Source organism: Trachypithecus francoisi, unplaced genomic scaffold (genome assembly GCF_009764315.1).
Source record: "Trachypithecus francoisi isolate TF-2019V2 unplaced genomic scaffold, Tfra_2.0 Lachesis_group13, whole genome shotgun sequence".
NCBI lineage: Eukaryota > Metazoa > Chordata > Mammalia > Primates > Cercopithecidae > Trachypithecus > Trachypithecus francoisi.
In genome coordinates this window covers 80,478,379-80,505,599 of record NW_022681458.1, presented here as the reverse complement: position 1 = coordinate 80,505,599, position 27,221 = coordinate 80,478,379, and the positions used below count along the sequence as shown (strand labels likewise).

At 36.2% G+C, this 27,221-nt stretch overlaps 1 protein-coding gene and 1 long non-coding RNA gene across 2 annotated transcripts in view; one reads left to right on the top strand and one right to left on the bottom strand.

Moving 5' to 3' along the window:
- LOC117094945 overlaps positions 1-27,221 on the top strand; it is a 61,594-nt gene that overhangs the window by 16,273 nt on the left and 18,100 nt on the right. The window lies entirely within an intron of this gene.
- Positions 14,792-24,303, bottom strand: GCG (glucagon). Its single transcript, XM_033231299.1, has 6 exons — positions 24,057-24,303; positions 20,988-21,088; positions 19,253-19,414; positions 17,454-17,591; positions 15,944-16,087; positions 14,792-15,285 (listed from the first exon to the last, which is right to left on the bottom strand). The coding sequence occupies exons 1-6, from the start codon at positions 24,294-24,296 to the stop codon at positions 15,279-15,281; spliced, it is 792 nt and encodes a 263-aa protein (XP_033087190.1). The 5' UTR covers positions 24,297-24,303; the 3' UTR covers positions 14,792-15,278.

Sequence of the window (27,221 nt, the reverse complement as noted above, 5' to 3'; positions counted from 1 at the left end):
AATTTCACTTACCTCCTTCTGCTCACTCTTGGTTTTTTAATTCAACCCTTCATCTTTTAAAAAAATTAGTTTTGTGGGTACACTATAGGTGTGTATATTTATGGGGTACATGAGATATTTTGAAACACATTAGGATAAATGAGATATCTGTCACCTCAAGCATTTATCCTTTGAACTGCAAGCAATTCATTTATACTCTTTTAGCTATTTTAAAATGGGGAGTTAAATTATTTTTGACTATAGTAACTCTGTTTCACTCTCAATTACTAGGCCTTATTCATTCTTTCTGTTTTTTTTTTTTTTTGTACCCATTAACCCACTTCCCCTCTCTTTCCTCCACTGCCCTTCCCAGCCTCTAATAACTTTCCTTGTACTCTCTATCTCCATGAGTTCAGTTGTTTCAATTTTTAGCACACACAAATAAGTGAGAACATGTGAAGTTTGTCTTTCTGTGCCTGGTTTATTTCTCTTAACATAATGATCTCCAGTTCTATCCATATTGTTGCAAATGACAGGATCTCATTCATTTCTACAGCCGAATAGTACTCTGTGTACATGTACCACATTTCCTTTATCCATTCATCTGTTGATGGACGCTTAGGTTGCTTCCAAATCTTGGCTATTGTGAACAATGTTGCATTAAACATGGGAGTGCAGAATCTCTTTGATATACTCATTTCCTTTCTTTTGAGTATGTACCCATCAGTGGGATTGCTGGATCATATGGTAGCTCTATTTTTAGTTTTTTGAGGAACCTCCAAACTGTTCTCCATAGTGCTTGTACTAATTTACATTTCCACCACCAGTGTACAAAGGTCTCTTTTCTCTATATCCTCTCTAGCATTTGCTATTGCCTGTCTTTTGGATAAAAGCCATTTTAACTGGGGTGAAATGATATCTCTTTGTAGTTTTGATCTGCATTTCTCTGATGATCAGTGATGTTGGGCACCTTTTCATACACCTGTTTGCCATTTTCATGTCTTCTTTTGAGAAATGTCTATTCAGATCTTTTGCCTGTTTAAAAATCAGATTACTAGACTTTTTTACTAGATAATTGTTTGGGCTCCTCATATATTTTGGTTATTAATCCCTTGTCAGATGGGATTAATATTTACAAATATTTTCTCCTATTCTGTGGGTTATCTCTAAACTTTGTTGATTATTTCCTTTGCTGTGAAGAAACTTTTTAACTTGATGTGATCTCATTTGTCCATTTTTGCTTTGGTTGCCTGTGCTTGTGGAGTATTACTCAGAAAATCATTGCCCAGACCAATGTTTTGAAGAGTTTCCCCAATGTTTTCTTTTAGTATTTTCATAGCTTCTGGTCTTAGATTTAAGTTCTTAATCCATTTTGATTTTGTTTTTGTATATGGTGGGATATAGAAATCTAGTTTCATTCTTTTGCATACAGATATACAGTTTTCCCAGCATCATTTATTGAAAAGACTGTCTTTTCCCAAATGTATGTTCTTGGCACCCTTGCTAAAAATGAGTTCACTGTAGATGCTTGGATTTGTTTCTGGGTTCTCTATTCTGTTCCACTGGTTTATGTGTCTATTTTTAAGCCAATACTATGCTGTTTTGGTTACTACAGTTCTGTAGTATAATTTGAAGTCAGATAATATGATTTTTCTAGTTTTGCTCTTTTTGCTTATTATAGCTTTGGCTATTCTGGGTCTTTTGCAGTTCCATATAAATTTTAGAATTTTTTCTATTTCTGTGAAGAATGTCTTTGGTATTTTGAGAGATTACATTGAATTTGTAGATTGGTTTGGGTAGTATGAAAATTTTAGCAATATTTATTCTTCCAATCCATAAACATGGAATATCTTTCCACTTTTTGGTGTCCTCTTCAATAGTCTTTATCATTTTTCAGCTAAATTACTGAAACACTCCCCAAACTGCTAGTTTCCTTTAATTTTTAAGTTTTTGTTGTTGTTGTTGTTGTTATTGTTGTTGCTGTTGTTGTTTTTATGAAACCAATGGGAACTTCTTAGGTGGAGGTGACATAGATATATATGTTCAAAGCAAAAGGCAGTTATGCTATTAAGATGGCCAAAGGAAGAATTTTATTACTATTATTATTATTATTTTGAGATGGAGTTTCACTTTTGTTGCCCAGGCTGGAGTGCAATGGTGTGCTCTTGGTTCACTGCAACCTCTGCCTCCAGGTTCAAGCAATTCTCCTGCCTCAGCCTTCTGAGTAGCTGGGATTACAGGCGCCCACCGCAATGCCCAGCTAATGTTTTGTGTTTTTAGTAGAGACAGGGTTTCGTCATGTTGGCCAGGCTGGTCTCGGACTTCCAACCTCAGGTGATCCACCCACCTCGGCCTCCCAAAGTGCTGGGATTACAGGTGTGAGCCACCGCGTCCAGCCAATAATTTTATTTTTAATGGTCAGAGAAATTGAAATGAGACTGAAGACATGGAAATGTAGGGGACAGCTTTGAAACATATGTGGACTAGTGGGCTCCTAAACACTCACCTTTCAGAATATTATGCTATAATTGAACACCAGTAGATAAAATGTAGTCTATGTGAGCATATATTATTCCATGAATGTTTGTGGTGGTGAGAAGAGCTGAGTTTTTAGAATTGTAACCGGAATCACCTGCTATGGCTTCAAAATAATGAGTTATTATTACTCAATATTATCATTATTTTGTCTTCATGGGTATTTTATTACTAACTTGGAACATGATAGCTTTTTTACTTTTTATTTTTATTTCATTTGTAATTTATTACGATACACTTATGACACGCAAAAATATATAAAGAACGATTAAGCCAGGCACGGTGCTCATGCCTGTAATCCCTGCACTTTGGGAGGCCAAAGCAGGCAGGTCACTTGAGGTCAGGAGTTCAAGACCAGCCTGGACAACATGGTGAAATCTCATCTCTGCCAAAAAATAGAAAAATTAGCTGGGCATGGTGGTGCATGCCTGTAGTCCCAGTTACCTGGGAGGCTGAGGTGGGAGAATCGCTTGAACCTTGGAGGCGGAGGTTGCAGTGAGCTGAGATCATGCCACTGTATTCCAGCCTGGGCATCAGAGTGACAGAGTGAGACCCTCTCTCAAAAAATTAAATAAATAAAGGTAAAAGAATGATTAAGTGAACACTCATTTACTCACCACCAACCTTAAAATATAAAATTCCAAATATGGTAATGATTGGAGCACCTGTGCCCAGTGACCCCTTCTCCCCTGCACTCCCCCTATTCTGAAATTTGACTTCTTTCTCCTTCTCATGTATATTTACTTTTAATGCCCCTATTTACAAGGGCTCTCACTTACCTAATGTAGGATCTCAGCTACTCTACCCAACCATTGAAAGCAGAAACTTAGGCTAATTCTTGTTTAATCACTTTTTTTTTTTTAAATCCTTGGGTGTGTTGGCACTGAGCTTACCTACTGAGGAGAGGCAGTTGTGCACATCTCTTCCCAAATCCACGTTCAGTTTGAGATCGCCATGGTGGGAGTAGTTACATCATGGAAATTGACAAATACTACAAATCAGGGATCTTCCCTGACCCTCCCAGGAGAAAGGTCTTACCTGCACACACTGCCCACTGCTCGCCTTCCACATCCAATTAGTTCTGTTGGTTATCACCCTGATTGTATTTCAGTTCTGCCCATTGATCTCAAATCTATTGCTACATCCTTGGCCAAACCATTATTGGCTTTTTCTTTTTTGTTTTTCTTAAATTAAGAAGTTTCGGCCGGGCGCGGTGGCTCAAGCCTGTAATCCCAGCACTTTGGGAGGCCGAGATGGGCGGATCACGAGGTCAGGAGATAGAGACCATCCTGGCTAACATGGTGAAACCCCGTCTCTACTAAAAAATACAAAAAAAAACTAGCCGGGCGAGGTGGCGGGCGCCTGTAGTCCCAGCTACTCGGGAGGCTGAGGCAGGAGAATGGCGTAAACCCGGGAGGCGGAGCTTGCAGTGAGCTGAGATCCGGCCACTGCACTCCAGCCTGGGCGACAGAGCAAGACTCCGTCTCAAAAAAAAAGAAGAAGTTTCATATATTAAATAAGACATTTATTGAGAGTAGGTAGTATTGGGCCGGGCGCGGTGGCTCAAGCCTGTAATCCCAGCACTTTGGGAGGCCGAGACGGGCGGATCACGAGGTCAGGAGATCGAGACCATCCTGGCTAACACGGTGGAACCTCGTCTCTACTAAAAACTACAAAAAACTAGCCGGCGAGGTGGCGGGCGCCTGTAGTCCCAGCTACCAGGGAGGCTGAGGCAGGAGAATGGCGTGAACCCGGGAGGCGGAGCTTGCAGTGAGCTGAGATCCGGCCACAGCACTCCAGCCTGGGTGACAGAGCGAGACTCCGTCTCAAAAAAAAAAAAAAAAAAAAAAAAAAATTTCTATATTATTTCGCTCAAATTCTTAATATTCATCCCTAAATTAAGTCTATATCAGGACATTATTACTCATTAAGAAATTAATGATTATTCCATAATATTATTTAACACCCAAATTATTTTCAAATTTCCCAAATTTTAACACAGTGCCTTTCTACACCCTTTGTTTGCTATATTTTTACCGTCTCTTGTTTCTGTAACAGATTCTTTCCTTTTTTCTTTTTTTTTTACAATTATTTGATAAACTCAATAATTTGTCCTATAGAGTATTACACATTTTGCATTTGGCTCACAGCTTCCTTGATATTCTTTATTAACTGATATTTAGATTAAGAGTTTCCATTAGATTCAAGTTCAAGTCTTTAGGCAGCACTAGCTCAGGGTGGTGTGTTCTATCACATTACATCATAATTAGTAGGTTCACATATTGCTATCTTGATCCATGCACTACCCAGTTCCACATCAGTTTTTCACCTAATAGTTTTAGTATCTTCTCATGATAATTGTCTGGATTCAGTAATTTTTTTTTTTTTTGAGATTGCAAAATGGTATTTATGGTATTTTGCTAATTCTATAATTTTATTTTCTATTTTGTAGCTGCATTTCTATACAAAAATCTTTCTCTTGCCAACTTTTTAGTTACTCTGAATAATAACTGGTGCAGAAAAAGTATAACAAATTCCTCTCTCTTTTCCTATATGTATAATTTTTTAGAGTAATGAGTTGGTATCTCAGCAATCATCAATGGTAATAAATAGTTTTTAAAAGAGCTTTTATAGGCCAGTCACGGTGGCTCACACCTGTAATCCCAGCATGTTGGGAGGCCCAGGCTGGTGGATCACCTGAGCTCAGGAGTTCGAGTCCAGCCTGACCAATGTGGCGAAACCCCGTCTCCATTAAAAATACAAATATTAGCTGGGGGTGGTGGTGGGTGCCTGTAAACTCAGCTACTCAGGAGGCTGAGGCAGGAGAATCACTTGAACTTGGGAGACGATGGTTGCAGTGAGCCAAGATCGCACCATTGCACTCGAGCCTGGGCGACAAGAGTGAAACTTCGTCTCAATAAATAAATAAATAAATACAAATATAAAAGTTTTTATAGAAAAAAATTAAACCTGAAGAAAAGTTGAAAGAATAGTATAATGAACATTTATATGCTATTCACATTCCAGGTACACCAATTAGTAGCATTGTCACATTAATACCTCTTCTTCCATTGTCTTTTTGAGCACTTCCGTGTTTTCTGGCACTACAAGATATTCCAAACTCACCTTGCACTTTATACATCTTGGAGGATTGAAGCATTTCTTTAAGGAGCCTTCAATTTTTTAGAGGGTTTTGAAACCAGAATTAGTGTGTGTGTATTCGTGTGTATGTGTATATACACATATGTACATACACAGTTACATATTTATTCATACACACACATCTACAGACATATATTCATGTATATGTATGTATACAAATACAGATATATTCATGAATATACATTTATATTAATATCACCAATTCAAATACACATAGCACTTACTCTCACCTTTTTTATTCCATGTATGCTTCTCCCTTCTCCCTTCCTAACAAACTCAATATATTTACTCATTTGTTCTCTCATTCACCACACATGAAGGAGGAGTTTCAGAATTAGTGTATCAATAACACTGGTAAAACCAAACCTATCTTTATGAACTGATACTCATCCTTTTTTTTTTAATGGTTACATAGTTCCCCATATTATGAACATATCGTGATTCATTCAATTAGTAGCCTATGGATGGCGATTTTGATGGTTTCTCAGTTTTCACAATGAATGATCAATACCCACAAAGAATAACCTTGTGTATATGTAGTTTTGAATGTTTGAATGTGCATCCTTAGGGTGAATTTCTAGAACTGAGGCTGCTGGGTAGTTTTGGCAGATACTGTCAAATTCCCCTCCCTGAGCAATTATTACATTTTGCATGATAGTCTTCACTGTTTGGAAGGCTCTGTGTACTCACAGACTTATCAACAGAAAGTATTGTTAGGTTTTCGAATTAGAAATACTATCTCATTGTAGTTTTATTTCATTTTATTTATATAGGGTTTGCGTATTTAAATTTATTTATTAAGGCATAGTTTAGTTATCTATTGTGAAATGCACAGGTCTTAAGCATTAATTTTGTTGCCTTTTGATAAATGTATGGGGTTGCCCAGGTTATCCACACCCCAATCAAGAAATAGAATGTTTCCATCACTCCAGAAAACTCTTTTATTCTCATTTCTACTTAGTTCCACACTTCCTTCTCCCAGAGGCAACCATTAAACTATTCTACCACCATTGCTTAGTCTGTCCTGTTCTTAAACTTTATATGTACAATCTTTTCTACCCATTCTTCTATTGATGGACATTTGGGTTGTTTCTAATTTTTTGGCTGTTATGAAGGCCACTGAGAACCTTATTCGAATCATTTAATGACTATGTATTCCTCAATTTTGTTGATGTAACTTGATTTATTCAACTAGTATCTATCTTACAGATGGCATTTTAGGATGTTTATATATTTGTATTAGTTTATATATACAGGATAGGTGTATGTTTAACTGTATAAGAAATTGTCAATTTTCCTAAGCAGTTGTCTAATTTTATACCATCACCAGGAGTATATGAGACTTCCAGTTATTCTACATTCTTGACACCATTTAGTCTGGTGCCTTATGCAGATTTGATATAAGTATATAATGCATTAATTCCATTTACTGATGCTTTAATGAGGAATAGGTGTTGATTTTTGTCAGAGGTCTATGCAGTACGTGTGAAGTTCATGATAAAAGGTTTCTGCTTAGATCTCTTAATATGATAGATTACATTAATAGATTTTCTAATATTGAGACATCCTTGACAATTTTAGAATACATTACATTTGGTTACAGTGGATTATTAAAAATTTTAATATGCTATTAAATTCTTTTTTCTGAATTTTAAAAGATTTAAAAATCAATATTCGTAAGTGAAGTTAATCCATTTTTCTTTATCAAGTTTAGGCATCAATGTTATACTCATTTTATAAAAAGAGTTAGGACTTTTTTTGTTCTGGCCTCTGGAACGATTTATATAGCATAATTATCCATTCTTTAAGAGTTCGGTAGAGGTTACATGGAAAACCATCTGGAATTAGTGCCTATTTATGAGATAGCTCTTTGGTACTTTTCTCCATTTCTTCTTTGCAAATTGGTTTACTTTTCACTTTCCACTGGCATCAATTTTTTTTTTTTTTTGAGACGGAGTCTTGCTCTGTCGCCCAGGCTGGAGTGCAGTGGCTGGATCTCAGCTCACTGCAAGCTCCGCCTCCCGGGTTTACGCCATTCTCCTGCCTCAGCCTCCCGAGTAGCTGGGACTATAGGCACCCGCCACCTCGCCCGGCTGGTTTTTGTATTTTTTTTTTTTTAGTAGAGACGGGGTTTCACCATGTTAGCCAGGATGGTCTTGATCTCCTGACCTTGTGATCCGCCCGTCTCAGCCTCCCAAAGTGCTGGGATTACAGGCGTGAGCCACCGCGCCCGGCCCCAAAGTTCAATTTTTAAAAATTACATTTTGTAAAATATTTTACCTATTTCTTCTAGATTTTCAAATACATTTGTTCAACATTTTCAATAGTCTATTTGTTTTGATTTTTTCTGTTTCAATGGTTGCTTCCCAATTCATTTTATTTTAGGTATTGTTGGTTTCTTTTTTACCTGCTTAGGTTGACTAGTAATTTTCTCTTTTATTGTTTCTCTTCACAGAATTATTTGATTTATTAGCGCTATTGTTTTTGTTTTGTTTCCTATCTATTTTTTTACTTTTATTATTTCCTTCTGAAAGTTTTAAAAATCATAAATAGGTTTTGAATTTCAACAAATGTGTTTACTTCATTTATTAAGACAATCATATAATTTCATCGTTTCTATTTCTGTTAATTACATCAATCGCTTTGCAAATTACAAATCAGCCCAGAATTTCTGGAATGTACCTTGTTTGTCTTTACTGTATTATTTCTTTTATATATTGCTGGATTTGATTCTTTGATGTTTATATAGGATTTTTCATTTATTCTCATGAGTTAGATTGGTCTGTTGTTTTTCTTTCTTGTAAAATCTGTCAGATTTTTGTATTAAGGTTATCCTGGTTTTATAAGCTGAGAAGTATTATTCCCTTTCTCCCTCCCATACCTTGAAGAGTTTATGTAATATTGGTATTTTTTTTTTTCTCCAAAATGTTTAGAAGAATTCACCTGGAAAGCCATCTGGCCTTGGAACTCTTTTTGCAGAGATATTTTTTAAATAACAGATACTATTTCCATAATAGATAGAGGACTATTAAAATTTTTCTATTTTTTAATCTGTTTCAGTAACATTTTTAAAATAATTTTTTCATTTCATCTAACTGTCAAATTTATCAGGCATATGGTCGGTATGTAACATATTTTTATTATCCTTTTATTGTCCGTAAGATTTTTAGAGATGCCACCTTTATTACGTAGTGACATTTTTCTTCTTTTTTTTCTTGACTAGTCTTGCTAGGAATTTATTAATTTTGTTAATCTATTCAAAGAACTAACTTACAGTTTTTTATTTTTATGATAGATTTTCCCTACTTTATTATTTTATCCTCTTTTTTATTTTCTTTCTTTTACTTTCTGAGATTTTCTGTCCCTTTTTTTCCAAACTTTTGAGGTAGAAGTTTTGCTATTGATTTTCAAAATTTTTTCTTTCTTACCATTGCATGTAAAGCAATACTTTTCCTTTAAAAACTGTATTAGTTGCATTTCAAGTTTGAATTTTATTGCATCTTCATTAGCAGACAGTACAAAAGTATTTTTTAATATTTTCTTTATGAGTTCTTCTTTGACCCATGGGTTATTTAGAAGTGATTGTCTAATTTTAAGCAGTTGCAAATTTTAAGATATCTTGTTATTGCTTTCTAGCTTAATCCCATGGTGGTTAGAGAGCATAGTCTGAGTGATTTCAGTCTTTGAAATTCATTGAAATTTTAAAATCCAGCATAAAGTCAATCTTGGTAAATATTATTTGTGCACATTGAAAAAAATGTTCATTTTGTTGTTATTGGGTATGATATTTATAAATATTGTTTATCTTGTTGATTGTGTTTATTGAATCTTACAGACTTTTCTGTTTTCTCTGTCAGCTATTAAACAAGTTGTTTAAGTCTTCCACTATAATTACAGATTCGTCAGCTTTAAACAATTCAGTCATTTTAAACCTCATCTATTTTTAAAACTATGTTATTTGTTGCATAAATATTTAGAATGATTATTTATTACTGGTGAATTGATTCTTCTATCATTTTTAAATGCTCCTCTTTATCTGTAGAATGCTAGTTTTTAAAAAGTCTACTTTCTGATATTAATATATCCACATAAACTTTCTTGTGTTAGTATTTGCATGTTATAAATTTTAAAACCCTTTTATTTTAATGAATCAATTTTAATAAAAATCCTTTTATGTTTTTATATATATATTTCTTTTAATTGTTGGTTGAATGTTTGTACTCAGTTGACCTTTGTTTTCAATTTGAGTATTTAATCCTCTTATATTTAGTTTACAACAAAATATGTTTAGTTTTATTGTATTTTGGATTATATCTGCCACCTTGCTCTGGTTTCTGTTTGAACTGCAGTTGATCCTCATTATTTACAGACACCATATTTGCAAACTCACCTACTCTCTAAAATTTATTTGTAACCCCAAATCAATACTCAGAGCACTTTCATGTTTACTCACAGACATGTACAGAGTGGTGAAAACTTAAGTCCCTCCATGCACACAATCCCAGCTGAATTAGAAAAAAGGTGACACTCTGCCTTTTTGTTTCAGCTCTCAGGCAATAAACAAGTGTCCTTTGAGCAGTCAGTTCAGTACCACTTTTTCACATTTTTATACTTTCTTTCGTGATTTCTGTGTTTAAAAATGGCTCCTGGCTGGTTGCTGTGGCTTTCGCCTGTAATCCCAGCACTTTGGAAGGTTGAGGCAGGTAGATCACTTGAACTCAGGAGTTTGAGATGAGCCAGGGCAACATGGCAAAATACAAAAACTACAAAAGTTAGCTGGGCATGGTGGTGCACACCTGTAGTCCCAGCTACTTGAGAGGCTAGGGTGGGAGGATTGCTTGGGCCCAGAAAGTTAAGGCTGCAGTGAGCCATGATTATGCCACTGCACTCCAGCCTGGGTAACAGAGCAAGACCCTCTCTTAAGAAAAAAAATAAAAAGGCTCCCAAATGTAGTGCTGAAGTGCTGTCTAGTGTCTGTAAGTGCAAGAAGGAGCTGAATTTGTGGATTCATAAGATGACTGCTAATTTATAAAAGCATAATGGACAGCACTGCTGTAAGGTTGAAAGCTAAAGAACTGTATAGTCACATTACCCAACGTCAAGAAAATGTTAAATCCTTTTTTTTTTTTTTGAGACGGAGTCTCACTCTATGCCCAGGCTGGGAGTGCAGTGGCACGATCTCGGCTCACTGCAAGCTCCATCTCCTGGGTTCACTCCATTCTCCTGCCTCAGCCTCCCAAGTAGCTGGGACTACAAGCGCCCACCACCGCCCCTGGCTAATTTTTTGTATTCTTAGTAGAGACGGGGTTTCACCGTGTTGACCAGGATGGTCTCAATCTCCTGACCTCGTGATCCGCCCGCCTTGGCCTCCCAAAGTGCTGGGATTACAGGCGTGAGCGACCGCGCCCAGCGTTAAATCCTTTGTAGGTAGTCCTGGCTTGTATATTTCAAAAGGTGATATAGCATGAAAAGTGTTAAACTTGCAGGTGAATGAGGGAGCTTCTGCATATCAGGAGGCTGCAGAAGAATTTTTAAAATACCTATTAAGTGTTATGTGGGGAAAGGTTATGTGGAAGAGCAGGTTTTCTTTTCTTTTCTTTCCTTTTCTTTTTTTAGTGAAAAATCTCTAATTCTTTATTTGAAACAATGCAATCAAAAGAATAAAAACACTCAGATTATAGAACTTAAAAGCAAAAACTTGCAAGATTTGCAATAGAGAAAGTAAAAGTATGACAAAACAGCAAATACTGTATACTCAGTCTCAGCAGAAAGATAATAATTGCAATTTAATTTAAAACTCTTGAGTATTCCTAATTTGACCTATCAAATAATATTTTTTTCATGTGATTATGAGAAATAATCCAAGGATGCCGACCAACGGCCTGCAATGAGCAGGTCACCCCACAGCACAAAAACTATGTAGCAAAAATGTTAACACTGGGGAGGTTGAGAGGAGATACTGTCCAGAATATGTCCAACCTCAATGCGTATATGATTCAACTGGGGATCTTATTCAAATGTCGATTCTGATATGGGGCCTCTAGGATGGGTCCAGACATTCTGGGTTTTGTAACTGTTTCCCTGTGGATATTGATGTATCTGACCTGCTGTGTAGTCCACTCTTTGAGGATCAAGGCTGTGGTCTCATATTAAACTCACATGGAAATACTTTGAGGACATCTCCAGCAAGAATCCTATGACATTTTATATTCAAAAATATATTTTGAATATTTTTGAATGTATCTACCTCCTCATTTTCTATTAACAAAATATTATATGTTCATTCAACTTGATTCCTTTATTCCTTCATGCTCATTATTTCATCTCTGTCTGTAACTAAGGATATAAAATGCTGTAAAAGTTTTATGCTGAATATTCTTCAATAATTTGTTTTGTTTTGTTTTTTGAGACAGAGTTTCTCTCCTGTGGCCCAGGCTGGAGGAGTTCAGTGGGGTGATCTCAGCTCACTGCAACCTCCACCTCCCAGGTTCAAGCGATGCCCCCACCTCCGCCTTCTGAGTAGCTGGGATTACAGGTGCCCACCATCACGCCCAGCTAATTTTTGTATTATCAGTAGAGACAGTGTTTCACCATGTTGGCCAGGCTGTTCTTGAACTCCTGACTTCAAATGATCCACCCACCTCGACCTCCTAAAGTGCTGGGATTATAGGTGTGAGCCACCACACCCCGCCTCTTCAATAATTCTTTGTTGGATGCTTTACTTGTATTCCATTCTGACGGAGTCCAGGGTTCTGGAAACCTGCTTGAACTTAAATCAGGCCAACACATCCCCACACTACAAACATGACAGTAAAGTGAGCCCTGGGTATTTCAACTCTGACTGTGGAAATATACCCTTTAATTTTAATTGTCTGCATAATATTTATTCTTTCCCTTGTTCTTACAATAGAATCCTGAATTTTCTATGGGATCCAATATATCCAGCTGAGAGACATTTCCCAGCCTCCCTTGTAGCCAGGATGGGTCATGGGACACATTTTTGGCCAACAAGACATAATTGAAAATCTGTTGGGTATTTTTTGGGAATGTTTTGCTTTCTCTAAATTGGTACATCACCATCCTGGTTATCAATTATCCTTGCCTACGTTTCTTCTCGTTTTTGTCTTTATCTTCTTCCTCTTTCTCCTTCTTCTCCTTCTCCTTTTCCTTTTGTGTCTTCCCTGGAAGGTAGATAAGAGCTGAAGATGGAGCAGCCACATTTCAATCTGGAGTTACCATGGGAGGAAAGCCATTTGTTAGAGATGGCAGAGCAGAAAGAAAAAGACCACGAGCTATCGCTGACATGTTTACCTTTGATCTTCTTGCCTCTGGGCTTCTGATTTTGCGAAACATATAACGCTTTTATCAGTTTAGTCTCTGTGGTTGGATTTATATTACATACAGTCAAACATAACACCTAACTGATATATTTCATTTAATTTCTACACTTGAATGACTCCTCACTCACTTCCTTAGCTTCCTTTTTCAATGACATCCCTTTGTTTGACTCTTGAACTTCAGGACAGACTTATCTTTTCTATTTTTGACCCTTGGCACTCTTTTGGGCTTGACTCACACTCACTGTCTTATGCTGTCCCTTCCATTTACCTCCACTACGTGCCAGTTTTCTTTGTGGACTACCTCCTCTCATTTGTATGAGTGCATCCTTTTCTGAAGGATGATGCCTCACTGCGTGTATCCTGAGGTGTTCTCAAGATTTTGACTTTGGTTTCATGAAAACACACACATACACACATGCATGCATGCATACACACACACAGAGGTATATATTCAGTTTCCAAATCAAATTTTAGTTATAAATGGGACATTTTAGGTCACCTGTGGATAATTGGTATAGGGGTGGTAAATATAACACTTTGCATAAAAGAAAACATAGTGAACATCTGAAAGTTGCCTTGAGCTCCTTCATTGAGAACTGTGAAAAATACTATACTTTGATCTTACCAATTGAATACTTTAACAATCAATGTAGCCATCTTCTACCTAAAAAATAAGAAAATGAACAAACAAAAGCCCTATGTGTGAATATGCTTTTGTAGCCTGTGAGCCTCCCTCATTGAGGTGTTTTGGAGGAAGATACGATGGTTTGGATTCTGGAGAAGCTGACAGACATAATTTTGACACATATAGTGGTAACTTCTGCCCTGACCTGCTCCATGACCACCATTTTAGGATGAATACTTCAGGATGCTATTTTTACTGAAATCTGATTGTAAGGCAAAAAATCAGTCATAATCAAAGACTTTTTAAAGAAATGATGGTGATTGGACAATTTTAACTTTGTATTTTCACATGAGGAACTTAGTTCCAGAGAGTTTATATGACTTGCTCAGGATCCTACAGCTAGCAGTAGCCTTAATTAGACAATTCTGGTCTTAAGATTTCTATCCATTTCAGGAAAAGCTCATCACTATGTAAACAAATAAGAGTGATCATTACAGGTATTAGTTCAAATTCACTACCGCTGATCAAAGTATAGAAGTAATTTGTAAATGTTAGAATCTTATTGGTGGGTAAGTCCACCCTGTGGGAGCACTATAGAGATAGAGAGTTGGCAATTGCTAAATACAGCAAAGAAAAGTCTCAGGCTTGGCAATCACTGTCAGACTGTCCCAAGATATTGGCCATTGCAGGACAGGGAGAAAAGGGTACAAGGCATGATGGGAAAACTCAAATGCCTGCAGGTGCAGTATGCAAGGAAAGTGGGCCAGAGGTAAGTTCCTTGATGTCTCCATCATGTAGGTGGGGTGTGGGAGCATGCATGGGCAGGTGCTGGGGACCTACAGAATCCCGAGAACACCTGATCCTTTAGTAAGAGGCAGCTGCTACTTAGCTACAGGATAGACTTGCCTTTTGGGTCTAATATTGCCTGATGACCTACTTTTTCAGGAGACGCTACAAATCAATAGTTTTCTATGAAAGATCCTGATTTTTCAATGTTGGCTCAAAATGTTAAAAGTTCTGTGCAGCCATTTGAAGCATGAAGTCACACCTGTGCACCAGATTTGACTTGTGGACTGCAGCTTAGAAAACAGGGGTGCTTGGAAGGAGTGGGGCATGAAAAAGGGGGACATAAAGAGAAAACAGACAATGGTAAAGAAGCTTGAAAATTTTATTTAATTGTATCTTTGATACATTGAAAGCTGATTATTTTTAAGACAAAGGTTTCAAGAAGAAAGTTATCTTTCCAGTTTCACCACTGTGGCTACCAGTTCTTCTCTTCTCCTATTATTATAATGCAGATATGTCATGATTGGAATAATCTACATTTATAAATTATATCATAGAAAAATAATTTTATCACTAAATGTAAACAGGTTGGGGTACTTCATCCAAAATAAGAAGAAAATAACAGAATCTAGCACTTTCATATTTTATAGCTGATATTTTAGCAATATTTTCACAAAACTTTATTCCATTTACAATTTTTGGCTACACAACACTAAAAGAAAATTTATTTATTGGCATGTAAAGCAATATGGCCTCAGAATATACCTCTTAAATTTACAGGACTTAACATTTCAAACATCCCACGTGACTGGCAGGTGATGTTGTGAAGATGATCTTGAATAGTGATATAGTTATTTCCTAGAGATTAAAAAAAGAAAATGATTTAACACAATTACAATGAAAAGATGATATGGTTACCTTATCCAGAAAGTATTTCAATGATTTATCTTGATAAAAGTTGTTTATTAATCCCTTTGTCTGTAAATCTCTCCATCCTTTGGACTCTTAAAATATTTTCATTTAAAGATTCTTTATCCTAAAATCTGCCCATCAAAGCTATCAAACAATTATTAATAATTACTAAAAAATCAAAATTCATCAAGATAAGTATTTTTTAGTGTCCAGTTCTCACTACTCTTCTTATTAAGCATGTAATATTGTATATGCTGCATTTCACCACTGTGCTAAAATTTCAGCATGCATAGCAATTTTTAATGCGACCATATGTGAATGATGTAACATTTCCAATGTTTCATTTCTATCTGTGTTTCTAGCTTCTTGACTCTAATAGACACTCAGTAAATGTCTCTGGAATAAATGAATAAATGTATACAAACTGTAATGATACAAAACAAACATAACGATGTACTCTTATATGACTTAAACATGCATAGTTATTTCTTATATAATGAGAGATTACAGACTTTCCCCCTACATGGGGAATAGCTTGTAGCAGTATGGCAATCAGTACTTGTGAAAGTTTGATGGTTTTCCGAATTAGCTAAAAAGCTATCACCTGTCTGTGATTTTGGTCTGAATCAACCAGTTTATAAAGTCCCTGGTGGCAAGATTATCAAGAACCGTGTTCATCTCATCAGAGAAAGAACCATCAGCATGTCTGCGGCCAAGTTCTTCAACAATGGCGACATCTTCTGGGAAACTAAGAAAATAAGGGGTTAAAATTAGCGTTTGATTAGACATTTTAAATAAATGATCATAGATTGTCTACCACTGGTAACATGCACAAGTGTCTTGAGGAAACAGGAAAGGATTCTGTTTTTAAAGGGCATGTTATGAAACACCTGATAAAAACCCACATGGACCGGTGACTGCCCGAAAGAGAAAGTAGTAGAGCTGGGATCTAATAGCAAGCCTGCATAATTTCATGCCCCTGTCAATCTTCCAGGTTGTTTTGAAGATTTTAGTATATTGACAATACAGGAACTATTGTTGAGATAATTAATTTGTCTGTAGTTCAACAAAATATAACATACCCTATAAAACCAGAGATTGCTGGAACAGCCTTACAAAATGCAGTATTAAGAAGTTAAAGCTTCGTCTATATTAGATTTTTCTCTTTCAGTGGTTTACAATTGCAGAATTTTTGCTATCCCTTTAAAACACTACAAAATATTGTCAAGAGTAAGAAACTATGTTACCATTGGTTTTATAAGTTTAATAATTAATGTTTTAAAAACCAACCATTATGCTGGTTCTCTTTCATCTTGAGATCTCTTTAAATTTCAGTAAGCTTGTTTTAAATCTAATTTAAAAATCAGAGTTGAACCTATATTCTCTGTCTCTCATATTTCATCTCTCCAAAAAAATCAGGAGAAAATGAGATGGTTCACGGGTCTGTTTGGTTGTGTTAAGATCCAAGCAAGTAATGAATGGTCTTGGTTGTTTTTCAACTTTGATTGTTTAATATCTATATGACAGCCCATACAAAATTGGATATGTAGTTAAATGTATGGATGTTTTTATCTATTTGTACTTTGAATATCATTTTATCAACATTTTATGTTTGGTCACTTTCAGTCTTCACCAAATTTTTATCTGAATATTTATTAACATATAAATATATGTTGATCACATATGTAAATATTTAAAGTTAAGCTGTAAATATTACATGTTTTCTTTAAACATTGGAAGTTTTCAGCACCGTTTCTTCTTTTTCCTTATCTCTAGCTCCCCTGGAACAGTCCTAGTTTAAACTTGTCTTGGTGTGTTTATTAAAAACACCCTATTTACTCTCAGAGGTGGCCTGGTTTGGCCAAAGATTTAATACCTAATTATAATGCAACTGTAAGGGGGATAAAAATGTAACTTGTTTGGCTCTATTAATACTTAGTACCAAAAACAAAATGGACTCAACTTTTGTATACTGTTTTTCATCAATAGGAATTATTTCCTTACTTTGCAAGACTACTAATTGCTTCTGTAATCCAGATCCATATATAGATAACTGTAGTCTTAAATTTTCTGCATCAAGGCAAAAAATGTCAAATAAGAATGTACAGACTTACTCTCGCCTTCCTCGGCCTTTCACCAGCCAAGCAATGAATTCCTTGGCAGCTTGGCCTTCCAAATAAGAACTTACATCACTGGTAAAGGTCCCTTCAGCATGTCTCTCAAATTCATCGTGACGTTTGGCAATGTTATTCCTGAAAGAAATGTGAAAGTTAAATTGAAGATCTGTCTCTTTGGCAATATGGTTCTCACCTATAAGCAGTGGCAACTTTGAGTTCAGGATTCTATGTAGAAGGGGCTTAGGTGATGAGAGTTGCTAGGGGATTTGTCATGAAGCTACGTTAACGTTCTGGATTGAAATTGGTGGAAGAGGGCTACTAACAATCGGTGGGCTAAAGCTCCCCCTCCCTTCCCAGCATACCCATCTGCAGTCCCCTGCTTGTGCATGCCATTGGTTATTAAAGCTGCCTTACCTTTGACGTTAGCCTCAATGAATACAGGCTATCCACTGTGCTATGTGACTTGCAAGCAAGGCAGCTGTTTATTATTAGTAAGTATGGGGTCAGAGTTAGTTAATTGATTTGAGGGAAAGCAAAGGACCATCTTGAATTGTCACCAAAAGGACCACTTGATAATGGATTAAAGAAAATGTGTGATCTGCTAGCAACAAGGAAAGCAAAGAAGATGACCCCATATCAACATCAAGTATGTGCAGAGCACCGTGGAGGTGAGCCGTCAGCTGCTGTCAGTCTCCCTGGCACATATTACACCATATCACCTCATCTTAAACACGTAGCCAACACTGCTTGAGTGTGAGGATTGCTTTACATCAATTTACCAAGTTGTGGCATTCCGATTCTAGAAAATGAGGGCAGTTGTTTGCATTTTTATAAATTTGTGATTTCTCACCTTTCACGTAGTCCTTAACAGGGACCTCTCCCAGTGTCTGCTCTGACCATGATAACCATCTTCCTGTGGTTGTACCCTCTATTTTAAGAACCTTTGGTTAGCAACTCTATTTCTCCTATTCCTCCTGCTTGCTTGTTCTCTCTCCCTCTCTCTCTGTCTCTCTCTCTCCCTATCTTACTCTCACTCTCTCTCTTCTCCATTCTATCCAGACAAATCTATGTCCTTTTCCTGATTTTTTTGATTGCTTCAGCTACTTTCTATGCATAACTCCCTTCCCCTTGTGGGCCACCCTCCAAAAAAATTGTGAAATTCCACCATCTCTGTGAAACCCTTGCGGATAATTTCCTCCAGTAGCCTAGATGCAGCAAAAAACCCAACACTCGTCAAAGAAAATCCAACATTAAAATGTATGCCTTCCGATAGGCTTGTGTTCTTATTTGCTGCCTTCTCTCTCTATGCTGTGCAGCTAGGCTGTAATTTTAAATGCATGTCTTGGATTTTATTCTACAAGAAAAAGAATGCATCTGTTTCCATTCCTTACCCTTGGCTGGGGGATAATTTTAATGTTGGGTTTGAACCCCACAAAAGAATGTTACATTTGCTCTATCTTTTGGTAGAAATTAGATTGGTAACCTCGTAGGTCCACAAAAGTAAATTTTCACTTTAAGGGAAAGTGAGTAAGCAAGTAAATATTGCTAGGACTACCATTGGGAAAATAGTTTAAAGTCTATGTCACACTGAGGTTGGGTGAGTGGTTTAGAGGGGTGCGGGTTAAGACATTCGGAGGCATAATACAAAGGAGAGCATCCACAACCCAAAGTATCTTCAAAATGATCAGAGCTTATGGACACTATTTGACGAGCATAAGAACTTTATAATGTCAATAGAAATTTTAGACCTATTTAATACATTTATGTGCAAGTTTGAACCAGGTTTAGACTCTTACCTGTTCCTCTTGGTATTCATCAACCACTGCACAAAATCTTGGGCACGCCTAGAGTCCAGATACTTGCTGTAGTCACTGGTGAATGTGCCCTGTGAATGGCGCTTGTCCTCATTCATCTGATCAGGATCACCGAGTGGGTCTGCCTGGGAAGCTGAGAATGATCTGTGAAGAACAGTGATTGGTACAACATAAATCTCTCTTCAAGAGTAGACTCATTTGAGAAGCATCTTCACTACAAAAATACAAGACCATATAAAACAGTAAGACAGGCATCTAGAGTATTTCAATAGGTAGTTTAGAGAGATCTCCTCAGCTTGTCATGAGATCCCATCGTTTTAGTATAGTTGCATACACTATAATTCTGAATTCTAGTAACATGTTTCTCAACTGACCTCTTTTTTTCTGAAATAGGATTAAACAAATCTTTTTCTACTAATTAATCTACCCATGATTATGCTAATAGTCACAGAAGAGAGTAGTGACTTGAATATTTTAAAAGAGTGAAGAATCCCAAATCATTTCTTTGGGCAGCAGATTTATGTTCCCAGTTTTGTTTTGCATATATTAATATGAAAACAGCACAATTATCTAGTTATATGGTGGCTAATAGTGGAAAGAAGACAATTAAAAGTTCAAAGAAAGGCAAGAAAAAGGACACTTGCTAATTTGAAACTGTATCATGAATAATCCATATGCCACTAATCAACAGTTGGTTGGCATGGTAAATACATGGGGAAATAGTCAATGTAATTAATACTCAGAAATGAGATACTATTTTTACCTATGAAATTAGCAAAGATTGAATGCTGAGGAGGATATTATGAGGAGTATTTCTACACTGTTGATGAGAGTGTGCATGCATATGAACTTTCTGGAAAGCAAGTTGGCAAGATATTATAAAAGGTTTAAACTCATTCAGACCCTTTGATACAGTATTTTTACAACTATAAACCTATGTGCAAAAAATAGTAAGAAATGTAGGAAAGTGTGTATACAAAATGTTGTTTGCAACATTATTCATGGAAGAAATTTGAAGACCTCTTAAGCTTCCCAGATAAATAGCTAAACAAATATTGTACATGTATGAGATGAAATAGTATGCAATCATTAAATATCATATGTTTAATAGATATTTTTAATAATACAATAAAATTGTATAATAATACTACATTAAGATATCAAGCATGATACAAAGCCATATAATGAGCCAAGAGATATTTATGTATGGTTTACATAAAACACAGGGAAGTAATACACCAAATTTGTTTACTTTGAACAGCTTTCTTTGGACAGTGGAATTTTGAGTACTTAGTATTTTTTGCATACTTTTCATACTTTCCATCATGAACATGCATGGCTTTTACATTTAGGAAGAAATAATGTTATTTTTTAAAGGAGGAAAAAAGAGAAAAGAGTTGGTGTGAATAATTGAAATAATCTATTATGCAGTGTGTGAGTAATGAATTGACAGATAGAATCATCTGTAGATTTCAAAGGGCTATAATTTCCCATGTAACATGTTTTTCAACATTTCTGTCTCCTTTGATTATAAAAAAACACATACTCTGATCTACACTCCAACAAAGTCTGCTTTTATCACAAGGATACTTTAAACATTTGATCATTGTGCAGAACATTTACTCTAAATTACTGAGACCCTATTCACTATTCATAGTTTTCACAGGCTTTATTCGAACCATATTGATAGGTTAGTTCGAGACTACCGATTTAATACCTGGATTTCTCCTCTGTGTCTTGAAGGGAACGTTGCCAGCTGCCTTGTACCAGCATTACAAACAATCCAGCCACAAAGTAAATGCTTTTCATTTCTGCTGTCTGTCAGAACACAGAATGGGGGTAGGGTAAGGGGGGCAGGCCAGCATTTTTAAACATGTTAGGCTAAATTAGTTAGATTTGACTAGATAAATATCGTAAGTAGAAAGAAAAAGCTAGTGTTATCAGTTTTATTCTGATTATATTTTCAGCTTAAATAGTGGATTATGTTTCTTCCCCAGATTTTTTGGAGGCAAAAAAGGACACAAAAGATGTGTTCCACCATTAAGCTTTTTCATTAATGTAGGGACACTTCTGTTTAATAATTAGAAGGCTCATTTCCCGACTGGAAATTAAAATGTCCACAATCAACATTTAAAATACCCACTGTAGATGATATGCTACATATGGTTAGCCGGAATGGCACCTTATCCATCATGCCACCCCCCTCACTATCAGTCTGGCTTTCAATTAATAGTCCTTCACTTTCAAGCATTTACATTATACTGCATTTCAACCATCTTAAAGCAGCCTCAGGCTACAACTTGGCATACCAGCTGTCGGTTCAGATGTATTATTCATTTATATTTTAAATAGTGTAACTTGGTCTAGACTTTGTAATTATAAAGCGGCCAACAGATTTGAGGTATTTTAGGGTGCTTTGACCTGTTCTAAATTAAAGGGAAAAAATCATTTTACAGACAAGCAATTTGCAACAAGAACTAATGCTTCTGGCAACGTGAACAATCACAACTAAAAAACTAAGAGATTACTATCTAAAAGAAAATTAGAGCTTACTTCTAAAGTCATAAAAGTCCCCAGGTTGTTTTCTAATTGGACTTAGATGAGGACATGTCATTCACAGCTGGTGACACCATAGACTTGGTTATAGGATGCACCTAATTGCTTGTCCTGTGTGTCACAAGCAGATGCCCTGTGAAGCCATAGTATGTTAAGGACATGATGATGCAGTGTGGATGAGGACTGGGACCAATGTGAATGTGGGACAGAGTGTCCCCACAGAGCAAGCTCTTCAATTTTCTGAGTGGGGACATCAAGTCCAGTATTTGTTATGGATCCCTGCTACTTTGAAACCCAATGGTGTTTCCTTTGAGAAGGGGGCATTTCAATCCAAGTTTGACTATGCTTATCCACAAATAATTTGAATGAGTATTTTTAGCAGATGACATTTGGTTTGGAATAAGGATTTCACAAATATTATCATTTTTAAACTATCAATCTTTTCCTTAACATCTTAGCTGTATTTGCTATCACTGGCAACAAAACATAGACACTGTAATACCTGCAGCAGTAACTTTTTTCTTTGAAATATTAAGTTTTTTTGTAGACTGAATGGACGATTAGACAAAGGAACATAATAGGAATGATATATTCACCCTTCTTCATTCATCAACATCAAATTACCATTTGACATTTTGCTATGCTTCAGTTTCACCAGTTGGCAGACTTTGGAAACCTTGCCATATATTTAGGTAGTGTCTTCTGATTACTTCTGATTATAACTCTCAATTGTTATATCCATGCTTTCAGGAATATTTAAATATTTAAGTAAGCACTTCTTTTTACAATTATACCACTGTTGGAAAGTTTCTTGTAAAAGCTTTCAGTCTTTCACAAGACTGAAAAAATACTCATTCCACCCAAAGTCCTAAGCATTTTGCAATATCTCCTATTATGTTCCATTGAGGCAGATTTAGAGCAGAAGGTATCCTGCCACTTCAGGAGCCGATGGAAGAAAAACAACCATAAACAACATAAAGAAGTGAGCGTTCTGTATCTAATAATATTACCAACATTAAATGACTTCCTCTGAAGAAAGAACTGGCTTTAAAAATCTCACTTATTTGTTTGTGAAAGTCTACCAAATTGTGGGAAAAAATAAGAATAGTGTTAATTGTTTGAATACAATTGCTGAGAAAGTAAATATTTATGTTATTTTAGTATCAAAATCTTATTCAATAAGAAAATAATTTCCAAATTTCCCCCTCTTTAGGTAGTCTAAAGAGAGGCTACAGTTTTGTAAGAACTACAAATTTCCACTTAAATTTAAAGGAAAGTATGATAACAATAATAAGTAGGAAGTCTTAGAGAAAGATTAATCTTAGACCTAAAAAAAGAAGACATTATATTCTATTTCCAAATATGTTGGCATTGTAGTCCACATAAATCCTTTTTTAAACTGGTTAGCTCATTTTATGTAATAGGTCTTCAGCATGTATGGAAAAATACACCACTTAATCATTTACTCCATTGAAGATCTTTGTAAATTTGTGTTTTGTCTTTACGAGCTTAATCTAAAAAGACAAATTAAAATTTTATTCCAGAGGGTAGCTATTTTAGATTTTATTACTATTTGTCCTCAATACATAGTAAATAGTTATTAATCTATGACTTCACTCAGATCCATCCAAAGAAAATCCCCAAATAGATACTTGTTCTCCGCACCAAGTATGCTATGTTTTATTTACAAAGAGTAGATTTCATGGACTTTGACTTTCTGATAGATGTCTGAAATTTGAATATTTGAAAGATGATATTTAATTTGCTCTTTTGGAAAACTAGAGATTTTAATTGGTAAAAAGCAATTTCTGTTATAGGCTCCCTAATGGACACATTTCTGCTCACTTTAAAAGACGCCTTCTGTTCAAAGTAGTGTACACATCTATCAAGTCCAAGAAAAATATTTATTCTTCAAAATGTTACCAATTATTTTAAAATACAATTCTCATAACAGTTAAGTATTATTACAAGTGCATTGATTTGAATCTTTGTTTTTCTTTCTATTTTATATTTTTGCATGGAATTATTTTTCCAACTCGCTTTGCAACTTCGCTATATTAAAGTACACGTAAATGCATTTGATATAACCTTTTCATCTCCGTTCCTCTCTGTCTGCTATTAGTAATAAAATCTAAGATGAAAGAACAACATTTTAATTTATAATACTTTGATCCCTTAAAAATACTTAACTGTACCCCAAACAGGATTTCCAGTTTTATAATCATCTTACCTTCCGGTAGCGTGCTGTAGAGCAGAGCAGGTGAAGAGAGAGCAAGCCCTCTTTGGGAACTTTTGATGTGCTCTGTGTTCTAAGCTCTGCACTTCTGCACCAAGGCGCACTGCTTTTATATACTCTCCAGCTCTGTTTAGCCTCACAGATATTACGCTGACAATATAAATTTCTCATCTGTAAATAATGAGTTTTTGTTACAAATGACTTCCCTCGCCCACTCACTTTGCTCATCTGCATTCAACGCTTACATTGGGTGAGAAACCTCAGAGACCTGGAAACTTTTTATACACTCTTGTGTCTTTTTTTTTTTCGGTTGGGAATGGGAAGAGCAGCTTGGAAATTCACCTTCCACTTTCAGTCACGCATGAAAACCACTTAAGTTCTCTAAAGTGAATTTTGATGTTGAAGACAAAAGACCTTGAAATTACATAGCCCATGGCCAGCCCTGTTTTGTGCATGGCCTCATTTGAGGTTCTTGTAAGTCTTTTGGTTTGCTACCTAGCCATGATGAATTTACCTGAATATAACAATCACTTCAGTCATTCGTCTATCCAAATAATGATCATTCATTCAACACGTAAGTATTAAAAATCCTCTCCCTCACTACATGGAGTTTATTTCTGTTGTGTTTATGGAAAATTTAAGGATATTGATTAAACCCCAATGTGTCCTGTTTTAATAAATGGAATTCAGGTAGAAAGGATGGAGCCAAATGAAGATGAAACATCCAAGATAGCTGATGCTGATAGGAAATTATCTGGCATTTTTTCCCTTCTAACGTACATTTAAAATCTAATTTTACTGATAAGAGAGTGGGGTACTAAGTTACAAAAGAATGAGATGAGGAAAACTGTTGAGATGAGATGCACGTTGTCATGTTTCCTGAGTTTTGTGACCGACCACATAGGCCTTTAATGATCTGTAAGATTTAGCAGAAATTGTTCTGGTCACTGCAGAGAAATAGAAAAATCATAAACAATCTGGACAGACAGCATAAGAAGTAGTGTCAGCATAATTCGATTTTAGTTTTCCTGTTATTGACCAGCTGTGTGACCTTGGTCAAGTCACACATTCTCTGTCTCTGCCTCCTTATTTGTAAAATGAGAGGGGTTGGCAAATGTCTTTTCTAAAATAAAAAATGTTATTCCATACTGCAAACTCATCACAATGTTTCCTAACTAGATTCCAATATTCTAATATAACCAACCGCATGATGTAACTGATGACTTGCGTGAAGGTAAATCACTGAGGCAACTGGAGAAATATTCGAAATGAACTTAACTGTTCAATTTGTGTATGAGACCAACGTTTGAATGTAGAGCTACTTAAAGGCCATAGAGATCAGTTTCAAGTCAGACTGGAAGACCTCATTGAGGGGTTTTTGTGCTGGTGATTATTGATGCTAGAAAGCCTTGCTTTGCAAAGTGTGGTCCAAGGACCAGCATCATTTGGGAGCTTGCTAGTCATGCAGAATCTCACGCCCATCAGAATCTGTATTTTAACAAAATCCTAAGGAAATCTGTGTTCGTATTAAAATTTGAGAAGCACAGCTGTATAAAATATCCGTCTCACTTTATCTCCTCATTGGCACTGCTGGTGTCTTGATCTGAGACCGGCTTCTTGGCACTACCAGCAGAGGGGGTGAAAGAGCAGAGAAAGGTGTCACGCCCCAGGTCGGTCTAGAGAGTAACACTTGTAAATACGGTAATAGCTTGAAAGAGTGGATTGATTTAATGTATGATTACCTTGTCTTTCTGTTTGGCTAAAATCTTCACACAACTATTAGCTATATTTTTAATTGTTTTGGCAGATTCAGTTCTATTTTTCCCGTTGTCTATTTGTCTATTTAAGTAGATGTTTCTTTCTATCTCTCTGTCTCTGTCTCCCTCTTTTCTTTTCAGATTGTACTTGTTTGTGAAGCAGCCCTAAGAAAGAAGATCTGCAGATCATGTATATAAAACTTTCAAGAAAGCACTGGCCTTGCAGTAACTATCCTCTTCCAATATTTAACTACCAAACATTTTTCTTTCCCTCCACTCTACTTGCTTCCATTATTCTAGAAGTGACTATCCCTAGTTGTTTCAGAAAATTTCCTGTGACTTTATCTCCAGCCCACTGACATTCCTTCTTGGGGCTCCCAGTGCCATAAGGGTAAGCATTCTGAAGATGTATAAGCAATAAGAACCCCACTGCACTGTGCCCTTCTCTCCTCTCTAGGAGGGACAATCAGGCTTCTTCATGGACACAGCACTGTCAGAAATTAAGACAGAACTCAAGTGCAATTTGGACTTGCAGATCTTCTTTCGATGACTGTTCCAGCATGAGCCTCTACTTGGCCTGTTCCCATCAATACAGTTATTCATTGATTTAGATGTGAGGCAAGGAAAGTGGCAGCCCTGTATTTCTATGACTAGTGTCATATATGATTTCTTTATGATGTTTAGTCCTAAGGACAATTTCCACAGATTTGCAATCTGTCCAGTTGCATGAGGCTGCATGCAGGACCTCATGCTTTCCTTAATACTTTTACCATCTTGAAATTCTTAATAATTTGCACAAAACCATGCCTTGTGGGGTTATTGTATGTTTGTTTTCTGTAGCTGCTCAGAATACTTAGGAATATTTGAGTATGGTAAAGATCCAGGTTCACAGTGAGCTGTGGTGGGAAGCCTATGGTCAGGGAGAACTCTCAGACGTTGCTGATTGGAGTACAGAATATTAACTCCTTTGAAAGGCAGTTTGGTAATACTTATCAAAGTGACAAATACCTATAGTTCTTGGCCCAGTAAAGCTAAAGCACTATTCTGAACATTTATCCCATACATATTGCTATGTAGATATGTAATGATGTAGGTACAAGGTTGAGTACAATAGTAACAGGTGGGAACTAATCCAAGGGGCCAGCAATAGAGCACTGTTTAGAAAAAAAATGAGGATGCTGTCTATTTACCAATATGGAAAGACTCCAAATATACTGTTAGTTGAAAACAGGAAAGTGCAGAATGGGTATGTAGTAGGCTACCTTTTGTTTTAGAAGGTAGAGGGGCAGAAATACATGTTTATTTTTCGTAATTGCGTCAAAAAATTAGAATAAACAAGAAGCTGATGAAAGTGCTTACCTGTAGGGGGCAGTGTGGATAAGTGAGGTGCATGTGGACAGGG